At 51.7% G+C, this 10,867-nt stretch overlaps 1 protein-coding gene across 2 annotated transcripts; it reads right to left on the bottom strand.

The window, feature by feature from the left end:
• Positions 1–282: 282 nt before the first annotated feature.
• Positions 283–9,969, bottom strand: LOC100219398 (solute carrier family 2, facilitated glucose transporter member 5). Of its 2 annotated transcripts, XM_002187376.6 has the most exons (13): positions 9,832–9,969; positions 9,246–9,363; positions 7,685–7,783; positions 7,190–7,350; positions 6,616–6,740; positions 4,697–4,849; positions 4,490–4,615; positions 3,212–3,399; positions 2,754–2,864; positions 2,390–2,491; positions 1,939–2,014; positions 1,523–1,650; positions 283–902 (listed from the first exon to the last, which is right to left on the bottom strand). In XM_002187376.6, the coding sequence occupies exons 2-13, from the start codon at positions 9,300–9,302 to the stop codon at positions 675–677; spliced, it is 1,554 nt and encodes a 517-aa protein (XP_002187412.5). In that variant the 5' UTR covers positions 9,303–9,363; positions 9,832–9,969; the 3' UTR covers positions 283–674. The 2 variants fall into 2 exon arrangements, with proteins under 2 accessions (XP_002187412.5, XP_041576302.2); XM_041720368.2 differs by lacking the exon at positions 4,490–4,615.
• Positions 9,970–10,867: the final 898 nt, after the last annotated feature.

Genomic DNA, 10,867 nt, shown 5'->3' on the forward strand with positions numbered 1-10,867 from the left:
CGTATCCCATAGGAGAGGGGATGTGGAGCTCTGGCAGGGCAGGTCCTGTGCAATCCCTGTGGCACAACTTTGCCTTCTTTTCTGTAGTGGATGTAGATACAGGGCATAGAAACAGCTCCTTTTTCAACACATATATCACAAACTTTGGTGCAGGTGTGTTGTATATATAAACTGATTTTCTAAGGTTAAAGTAAATCATCTGAAGGATTCTCCATTTACTACACAAAATCCATGCCAAGCTGCTCAACAATTCTGCTTTTTTCAAAACAGAAGGCAGCACACTGCTATACCAAATTGAATTTAATTTCCCCTTGCTGGACCCTCAAAGCACAAGTGGCAGTTCCTCAGAGGAGTTTAGAGCACCCCTGGCACACGAGTGCCCCACACCCAGCCCAAGGGCTGGCCTGTGTCCCCTGGGATGTGTCACCAGGACACCAGGGACACACATCAGCTCGTGCTGTCGGCTGCTTGGTCACAGAACTGGGCTGGCTGAGGACATTTCCTTTTCCTTGGAGCAAGAGGAGGACGTGGCAGCATTAGGTTTGCAGTTGGATTTGATCTTAAATGTCTTTTCCAGCCTTAAGAGTTCCGTGATTGTCAGATCAGCATCAGAGGAGGAATCCCTGTATTTGTTTTCCTGCTGAACAGATCCCGTCAGGCCAAACACAGCTGGGTCACATCTCACTGCTGGAGAGCGATTTCTTCTCTTCCTGCCTGCTCAGGGGGTAGCAATCTTTAAGCTCTTTGCATTCCTGAACCTCCACTTTGTTCCTCTTGGCCATGATCCTGTTGATTTCCATGAAGGTTTTATTCTTGGTCTCAGGAACAATGAAGAAGATGTAGAGCGTGGTGGCGATGCAGATGGCACAGAAGATGAGGAAGCTGTAGGGCCCCAGCCCAGCCTAGGGCAGTGCCAGGAGAGAGCAGGGGTCAGGGCAGCACTCCAGCTGGGAGTTTCCTGCCCTGGCCCCGCTGCACCCTGCACTGGCTGCAGGAAATGCAGCCACGGTGAGGTGCTCGTGATTTAACCTGAACAGCTCAAAGCTGGGGTGGTTTTAGATTCCGCCTTCTCAAACCACCACCACGGGTTTGTTGGAAACCTACTGGGAAAGGAGGGTGAGGGTCTGCTCTGTAACTCAAACAAAACTCAGGTTAAAGTCAGGGACTGCAGCAGTTTATGGGTCACTGCTGCTGGGGTCAGTTTAACCGGGCACCCAGATTTCAGAACCAAAAACTGTCCCCCCAAGGCACATCCTGCAGTGGAAGATGGGGAATTTGCCATCTTTTCCAAGTTGCTGAGCTCAGGAAGAGACCTGGCAATCAAACTGCTTTCTTTTAAAGCCTGTGCAACAGCCAGGTATGATGAGAAAACCAACAACATCAGCCTCTTGCCCTGGACAAATCCCTCACGCAGGTTTGGGGAACCAACAAGTGCACTTCCACTCCTCCAAGCTCTCTGTAGGAACACAGGGGTAAAGAGGCCGATGTGCAGCCCAGGTTGTGCCCTGTGCTGGGTCCTTACCTCCATGTAGAGGAACACCAGCCCCACGGTGAAGTTGCTCAGCCAGTGCACAGAGCCCCCCACCATGAACGCCGCGGGCCGGGACGACTGCAGGAACATCTCCGTGATCATCACAGCAGGAATGGGACCTGCAAGGCAGCTGCAGCTGAGAAACCCCAAAGGCAATCCCCTCACTCTGAATTCCTGATTAGACTGCTCATTTCAGTGGCATACAGCGGTTTCAGCTGTCAGTAAATCAAACAAGGATTAAATTTAAAGGAAAAAACGAGACAATTAAATGACTTGCACAGGGCATGGCCACACAGAGGTGAAATTCAGCCCGCCTGGATGAGCTCCAGGAAGGTTTTGTTGGAAACTGGAGACAGCACCTGGCTTTACCCAGCTTGTGGGGGGACTGGGTGGCTGTGGGCACTTACTTGGTCCGAGGGCATGTCCAATGATGTAGGCAATGACACAGAGGATGCTGAGGTAGGACATCCAGGAGACAGTGCTCTGCAAGGATTGAATCACAGGTTAGGGGTGCTGCCTGTCTGAGCACCACCAGCACACTCCAGGCACGGCTCACAGTAAGAGCTGGAGGCATTCTAAGGCAGTGTGACCCTTCAGTGCCATAACTGGCCACAGAAAGCACAGCCTGGGCATGGTCCTTGCTGCCCAAGGGATGCAGCAGGAGCTGGGACCGTGACATCCTGTGAGGAGCATGCAGCCAAGCAGGATCACAGCCTTTCTGTAAGGCAGCACCTACACAGACCTTCATGCTGTCCCCTCCTCCCCGGGGTGTAGAAGCATCCTCAGAATGTTCCAATGGCCTGTTCCCTGGAAAGCCCAGAAATCATGGGAGGGACCAGCCGAGCCATTCATACCTACCTGGAGATTGAGGGCCAGAGTTAAGAGTGCACAGGAGGCAGAGCACAGCACAAAGCCAGCCAGGAGGAGGATCCTCCTCCCCAGGGATTCCACAATGAAAACCTGGAAGAGGCAGGAGAGGGGGAGACACCAGGGGCTCAGCAGTTGTTGCTGATGTTTTTGTCCAAGGGACACCACAGGGAAAACATTTCCCAGCGTGTGCCAACAACGCTCTAGTGGAAGGATTTTGGGATGAGATGATCTTTAAGGTCCCTTCCAACCCAAACCATTCTGTGACTGTAGGATTCCATGAGCACAACCTAATTTAAACAGGGGAGGGGAGAGCGGGCGAGTGAGAGCTCAGAGAGCCCCAGCACAGACTCACAGCCAGCAGAGTCATGACGACGTTGATGGCCCCTATGGACACGGTGACATACTGGATGCTGCTGCTGTGCACCCCTGCTGACTCGAAGATTCTGTCTGCATAGTAGAAGACCTGCAGCAGAACCACAGCTGAGTTAATACATGGGCAGAGCATGGGCATCCCCCTTTTGGCAATCCTGGTGCTGGCACACAGAAGCCCAAGGATGGGATTTGTCCCTTCCTGGAGACACTGTTTGGATCTGGGCACAAGCACTTTGCTCTAAAAACACTCCAGTGATCATTAACAGGGCAGCTGAGCCTGCACCTTGTCCGTGGCTTTGGTACTGGCCAGGGCTGACCCAGCCCCGTGCGACTCAGCCTGGGTGAAGGGGCACTCCCAGGAGTGTGCCCTGTGCCAGCACTGCCCCCTCACCCCTCTGAAGTTCAGCCCTCCTTTGTCCCCCAGCCCTCCCCACTCACCCCATTGACCCCCGAGAGCTGCTGGCCTGCCATCATGACGATGATGGAGATGAGCTGCCACCTCAGGCCCCTGAAGGTGAACAGGCTGAGCACAGAGAACTGCCCTTCCTCCTTCTCGGACTGGTTCTCCTGGTACATCTCTTGGATCTCCTCCTCCACGTCCTGCCAGCCCCTCAGCCTCTGCAGAGCTGGTGGGAGAGCACGGGTGTGGGACTCCAGGGAACCCCCCTGTACAGAGCCCCCAGAGACACTGGCTGTGATCTCTGTCCATGGAAAAGAGTTTTCAATCTTACAGGATGAATTACCAGCTCTGAGTGTTTGATATAAGTAATAATTAAGTGTGGCACGGGTGCAAAAGTAAAATTTTAGGATTCTAGATGAGGGGTCCAAAGGGGACAAGATGGAGGAAATTGGGTGTGTCTTGTCCTTTTTCTCCTCCTTCATGCCCTCCATGTTTCACTGTGGTGTTGGCATTTTTCTGTTGGTTCAGGCTGGGGACACACTGTCCAACGTAGGTGACAGATATTGGCACGTTATTGTAAATCCAGCACAGGTAGTTTCTGGTATTTAATGTTTGTACCATCCCACTGAGGGCAGAGCCCCACACGCTGCCCTGCAGGACAGAGCTGCGGCAGGGCAGCAGAACATGTTAAACAGAATAAACAGCCTTGAAACCAGCACAGACCAATTATGGCTTCTGCTTTGGCAGCGGGGCTGACAGACAGAGACTTTTTACAATCTGGGAATCATCAATAGCACAGATTCCGACACACGGGGAGCTGTGAGCCCCAGGTTTGTGGGGAGCTGTGAGCCCCAGGTTTGCACAGCTGTGAGCCCCAGGTTTGCAGGGCTGTGAGCCCCAGGTTTGTGGGGAGCTGTGAGCCCCAGGTTTGCAGGGCTGTAGCCCCAGGTTTGCACAGCTGTGAGCCCCAGGTTTGTGGGGAGCTGTGAGCCCCAGGTTTGCACAGCTGTGAGCCCCAGGTTTGTGGGGAGCTGTGAGCCCCAGGTTTGTGGGGAGCTGTGAGCCCCAGGTTTGCAGGGCTGTAGCCCCAGGTTTGCAGAGCTGTCCTGCCTCAGCCAGGACAGAGCAGCGTGTGGCCCTGGGCAGCCGTGGCTCAGTGCTGGGCACGGGGGATCCACACACCCCGGGAAAGGAGCAGTGTCCTGGGAGTTCCACCCACCAGCAGCACGTCCATGGAGAATTTCCCAGCCTCGTGCTGTGTCCCACAGCAGATCCATGCCACCCCACCTGCCCTCCCTGGGAGGATGGCACTGTACCTCTCCGTGCCTCCTCTTCATCTCCTTTTTGGATGAGCAGGTACCTGGGGCTCTCAGGGAAAAGGGGCAGTGTCAGGAGCTGGATCAGGGACGGGATCCCAGTGAGCCCCAGCAGCACAGGCCACCCTGCAGCAAGGTCACAGCACGTCAGCTGAGAGAAATCCTCCCCTGTGCAGCCCACAGAGATATCCTGAGCCACAGCCTCACCTTTAGCATTCCCAAGGATGCTGTTGAGACCAAGGATCTGAGCTGCAAGGATGCCAATGGTGATGAAGAGCTGTGGGACCACCCCAACTGCTCCTCTCAGGTTTTTGGGGGACATTTCTCCAAGGAACATAGGAACCACATTGGAAGCCAGACCTAGAAGTTAAGAGAACAGTGTTAGACATGCAGTTCAGCCTCCAGCAAGCTGCTGATTTCCCATGGGCCAAAAAAGAGATTCCTGATGAACCACAGGATGCACAGAAACTTCACACTCAGACCCTTCTGCTTTGAGGGTCAGGGTTATCAGCTGCTGGGCAGCAAAGCACTTTTGGAGCCTGACAGGATTAGCCTGCCTTGCCTACAGAGCTGCAGATGATTTGGGGGTGTCTGGTTTGAGTGTTCAGGGTTCAGCCTCCTGAATGCAGCTTTCTCCCAGCAGGCTCTGCCAGGAACAGCACAAGGCACACAAAAAAAACCCTGTGCTGCTTCAGGTTTGGAAACAAACTCCAAGTATAAGAGAGGGAGATTTCGCTTCCTCTAAAACAAGAAGAGAAATCAGTATCCAAACACGCTGATGTGAAAGTGGAAGGAAATGACTTTGTGTTGGCTTTTAAAACTTCCCTGTTCAGCAAGGCTGTCTGTGATGGCTGGCAGGTGGCTTGCTGGAATAGGTATTTATGCTCTAATAAGGGCACCAGGGACGTGGGTTATTTTTGGGAACATTCTAGGGCTGCCCCCAGTGACCCCAGCGAGCTGCCAGCTCCTGTGCTTGCGCTGTAAATCCTGGCAGCTCCCAAACTCCTGGAATCAAATGACCACAGGGAACTCTTATCTGACATTTCTGGAGTCCCTAGGCTTCAGGAGCCGGGTGTTACAAAGGTGATCAGGCTGATTTTTGAAAGCTAAAAGGCCTAAAAGGCACAAAAAGAAGTGCCACCAGTGCCAGAGGGTGGCACTCACTGGGATCCTCCCCAGGCACAGCAGCCACAGCTCAGGCCAGGCCAGCCTGGGAAGGACAAGCCAGGGCAGCCAGGCTGGGCTTGCTTCTTGGTTATAAATAACTGCAAAGAGGGATCACATTTAACAAGACCCTTAGCATTTATCCCAAGCTCCAGGGCTGAGAGCAGCTGCCAGCTTTAAGGGAGTCAAAAGCCAAAGTAAAACCATTGGATTAAAAAAACAAAATGGAAAACAAGGAACTGGCTTGGGAAAGCAACTCGATCTGTACATTCAGCAATTGCAATTGGCGAGCTAAGGCAGGAAATTTGTTTTTACAAGCTACCCCAGCTCATTAACACACCATGGAGTGTGCCAGTCTCACCAGCCCAAAGCCAATTAATTGAGCCTAAATGCTCTTAGGGCCCTTATGGGCCTGGCTGTTCTGGGGCACCCAGCATGGTTCTGTTCTGTTCCTGCAGCTCCAGTGCAGCCACTCTCACCAGGAACACACAGATATCCTTGGCTTCCATCTACCTCTGCAGGAAATCCAGTGCCTCTGAGCCTTTTGCTCTCCCTTTTAACATTTCTTTTCTCCTGCAGGAAGAACAGTCAGTTCCAGGGCTGGATTATTGGATCTGGCAATGCTTTTGATGGATTATTCTGGTTATGTTAAAAAGAAAAGAAGTAGACTATCTGCTTTAAGTTGTCTGGGAAAATAGATTATCCTCAGCAGGTTTGGAGCTGCAGTGCCCAGCCAATGTTTATTGCTGCATTTACAGACACACATCTCCTCCCTACAGCTTAAATTCCAGTCCCAGGGCCATTATCTCCCAAAGATCTTTAGTGCTTCTGCACCAGGCTAAAGCACAGCCTTGTCATGCAGATTCCGAAGTGTGATACCTGGGAGAGCATCTGTTGGGAGAACAAAACACCTTTACACAGCCAAAGAAATATTTATTGCTCTGCCTTTCCCATCCACTTACCAGCAAATATTCCCATGACCACGCGGGAAAGGATGATTACTTCAAAGGTTTTTGCCAGCTCTGAGGTTCCCATAAGGATCGCAGCAGCGATGGAGAAGAGGTTATTTATCAGCAAAGTGCCCTTTCTGCAAAGTAACAGGAGAAGAGGTAGATTCAGCAGGAAGATCCCCTCTGTGCCACGCTGTCCAAAACTCAAATTAATCATCATGCCAAACGTTTCCAAGGAGGAAATGGCAATTGCCACATTTTTCCTACAGGCAATGAAGGCTTACAGAAAGAAGTGAAGTTTCTCAGGACACCTGAGCAGCAGAAGCTGGGCCTGATCTGAGACCCCAGGACTTTCCTTCCCCGCTGGCTCAGTGCCCAGCCCACAGCCTTGGCCATACCAGAAGCCCATAAATTCCTTCCCACTGGGGAGATAACTCCTGTGGCTGAGCCCAGCAGCTCCTCCTCATCCTCAGGGTGTGTGGGGGAATTCCATGCTGCTGAAGGGCAGGGCAAGGTGGAGTCACCAGAGCTGAGTGTTATCTGCTCCCAGAGCCAGGCCAGGACCTCGGGCAGGGCTCCCACTTACCTGCCACAGCTGTTGACCATAGGCCACACCATGAGGGACCCAAAGAGGCCACCCAGAGGGAACATGGACACAGTGAGAGACCAGAGCAGCGTCTGCAAGCCTCTGTCCATGGGCACTCCAGTCCTGTCCAGGTAGGTTCTGTTGTAAAAGCCCTGCACGTACTGGAAGGAAGCACAAAGCAGATTGGGCACGGTGAGAACGATTTTCGTGCTCTGAGGGTTGGATAACAACAGCTGCCATAAAGCTCTGCCATAAAACAACTGTCCTGAGGAAGAAACAGAATGGGTGAGCTGGGAAATGAATGCAGGAGAGGGATGGAGAAGCCTGGGGGGAAAAGGATGGAGAAGCCTGTGTTCCTAGAGGCTGTCCTGCCCTTGAGGATGTGCCTGGTTCCTGGAGGGGGAGGACAAGGCCGTGCCCACAAGCACCCACAAAGTACATTTAATTTCCATAATCTTACGTCTGCCTCGCTCTGCTCTAACCCCGCTCACTCACCGGGGCAGGAGAGTTGATCACAGACACGTTGTAGCCGTACTGGAAGGAAGAGCCAAAGGCAGAGATCAGAGCCACCAGGGCCAGGGGAAGTGTCATTTTCTGCAGAGGGAGAGAAAAAAACGTGAACACCACCTTGGAAGTGAGTCTGGCTCTTAGGCATTAATAGCATTCAGTAAAAACAAAGAAATACACAAAGTCTTGCTTTCTGTATTTATGCCTTCGTTTTGCTGCATATAAAAGCCCAATGGGTTGTTTCCATTACAACTCATTTTGTTCTGCTTGATATGCCCACAGTCATTAGAGTAATTCACTCTGCTTTGCTGGTATTGATGAATCATTTGGATGATTAATTTTTTTTTTCAAGTTGCCATTCTTAAAACACCACCCTGCAGGGAAAAAGGTTATATGCAATTATTCTTTTCCAATGTGCAAATTGGGCAGTGGAATAACACAGGATATTGGCACAGGAAAGCTTTACAAGGAAGTGATTTTTGCATCAAGTGGCAAGATCTCTTTCCTGTTTGTTTTTCTTCCTCTGCATTTTGGGCTAGAGCTATTTATGGATCTAACTGATTGCCACTGAAGCCAATTCGGATTTATCCAGGCAACCCCCGAGGGCTTGGCTGTGGGGTACAAGAGCTGCCCTAGAACAGAGGAGGGGAATTGCCATCTGGAGCAGGATCAACACCCCATTGCGGGCACACACTCCCCAGCAGCACAAACAACCAAAACCACTTGCTTTTCCCAACAGTTTAGCTGCCCTGCAGCCCCCGGGCTGTGTTGACAGAGCTGGGTTGTTGGGGTTTTGTTTGGCTGGGTTTTATAGCTCACTAATGCATCTCACTGCTGCTACATCAATAAAGTCATTTTTCATTTTCATCTCGTTCACTGCCACCGTTACCAGCCTTAATGGCCTTAATGTCTGTGAGGTTTTCTGTCCCAGCACTCAGAGGCCTCTGCCATTTCCCTAATTGAACATTTGTCCAAATAGCTGCTGGTGCTTCCTTCTATTCCTCAGAATCTCTGGCAGCTCAGCTCCAGGGATCTGCAGAGTTTAAGGTGTTACAGGAGATCGAAACTCAAGCATTGGAAGGAAGCTCAGGCTTCCAGGTCCGTTGTCTGGGAGGAGACTGCTGACATTCTCTCACTGATGAAGAAAAGCAGCTGCCTTGCTCTCATTAACCAAATCCCAGGAGCTCAAAAGAGCCACTGGTGTTAATTATTGACATCAAGAAAACCTCTGGCATTCCCCAGCAGTGCGTTGTGCAAGACTCCCCAAACACTGCTGCGAAAGGCAGCCCCATCCAGAAGCATCTGCAGCCCCAAAGTGATCGGAAAATGGGAAAGAAAACACAGAAGGGAAAGTGCCACAGAAGTCATGGGGTGGGAGAGCTGCAGAAAATCACTCAGTGCAACTGATAGACACAAACTGGGCTCAAGAATAGAAACATCTCAGCCCAAACCATCAGGGTCTTTTCCTCTCTTTACAGATACCCACAGATGCCCAGGGCTTATCCTGTATCCCTGGGGAGACTCAGGCTGGAGCAGGCAGCATACTCACCCCCTTGGCACCTTCACCGCCCTCGGAGCTGTCCTGCTTCCCTCCTTTCAGCTCCATGTCGGGGTGTGGGTCACAGATGCTGAGCACAGCTTCTCCCAGTCATGGGCATGGAAATGCTCTGTACAGAAAAACCCTTCCTGTGACTCTCCCAGACCCTTCCAACCAGTGACAGGCTCTGTCACACCAGATAAGGCACTGTGATTGACCATCCCCTTCCTCTGCCTGTCTCTCCCATAGCTGCAATTTCATTTTCTTCCAACCCTGTTGCCAGATGTTCTTTTACCAGATCCTGTCTCAAACAGAGGTGCTGCCCAGCGAGAGGGAGCACAGGCTCATCTCTCCAAGGAGAAGAGGCAGACTTCCACCAAAGTGAAAATGAGCCAATTTCCCCCGATATCTGGACATATGGACCAGGAGAGTCCCCGGAGCTGCAGCCCCTGGGCACTGGGGTGGCACAGCCAGGGGCATTGCCTCTGTGGCATCACGGAATGTGGGGAGCAGCCCTGGCAACAGAGGGTGTTGGCCCCGAGCCACAGCCCTGCAGCTGAACCCCAAAATCCCCCCAAAATGCTGCTCCTTGTCCTACCTTGCAGGGACCAGCTGGCTCAGGCACTGCTGCTCCTCCTCCAGAGCTGTGGCCGTGTCTGCTCCAGAGCACCTCAGTTCCTCTCCCTGTCCATGCAAGGGATGCACAACGTGCTGCTGCCTCTCTGTTACCCTCCTCTGTTATGGGATTGCTTTCAGAGAGCCCAGGACCTGGTTAATCACCCACCACAACTCCAGAGTTTATCAGAGAAATGCAAAGTTCAGAGGCAGCAGCAAAAACTAGAACAAAACCTGCTCTTTATTGGTCTGTCTATTTTTACCAGCCAGTTGAGAATGAAGGCATCTCTTGAGCAACACCTCTTTCCACGTGTCCTGCTGGCTGGCTGCAGCATCTCCTCCTCCACGTGGAAGCAGCATGGCCTGAAGCAGGAGGAAGAGCAGAGCCCTGCTCTCAGTGTGGAGGAATTCAGTCCCCAGCCTCCTTGGCTTTTCTCTTTTATCGCATTTCTTTTCAACGAGCAGCCTGAGGGCACGGCTCCCAGGTGTGCTGGTGGGGATCACTCCTGTGTCACAGCTCACTCAGCAGCTCCTGCTGTCCTCACCCTTACAGATCTTAAGCCAAGAGGGAAAATTCTGCCCCAGAGTTGGGGAAACTGCAAAGAGGACAAATTTCCATCGTGGAATTCCAGTCCTTTAAAGGCAGTATCACCCTCTGGGAGCTCTTGGCAGAATAACAGCTGCTCTGACACTCAGTAAATACAGGCAAGGAGAATTCTCTATCATGGTCTTTAAACTCTGCTCCTGAACTTGAAGAAATCATCTTGAAACATACAGGAATCAAAGAGAACACACATGTTTGTCATCAAAACCCCTTCATCAGAATAAATATTTGCTTATGGCAGCGGAACAGTTGAAATATTTTCTGAACACAGCAGGAGTGTGGCAACAACATCTCTGTGGTTGCAATTGGCCCTGGGATGATCTTGGAAGAGGCTGGTGAAGGGAGACAGGATAGTAAATCAGCTCCTTGGATTTTCAAAGCATTTGCAGGGGTGTGACATCTTCAGCAGCTGGGA

This window comes from Taeniopygia guttata, chromosome 21, assembly GCF_048771995.1.
Source record: "Taeniopygia guttata chromosome 21, bTaeGut7.mat, whole genome shotgun sequence".
Lineage (NCBI taxonomy): Eukaryota > Metazoa > Chordata > Aves > Passeriformes > Estrildidae > Taeniopygia > Taeniopygia guttata.

Excerpts from the sequence above, each read along its gene's own strand:
- LOC100219398 (XM_002187376.6), bottom strand. The coding sequence starts at position 9,302 with ATGGAGCTGAAAGGAGGGAAGCAGGACAGCTCCGAGGGCGGTGAAGGT. Across the intron at positions 4,616-4,696 it reads CATCCTTGGGAATGCTAAAG|GGTGGCCTGTGCTGCTGGGG; the intron begins GTGAGGCTGTGG and ends ACCTTGCTGCAG. Across the intron at positions 2,015-2,389 it reads CTCTGGCCCTCAATCTCCAG|AGCACTGTCTCCTGGATGTC; the intron begins GTAGGTATGAAT and ends CAATCCTTGCAG.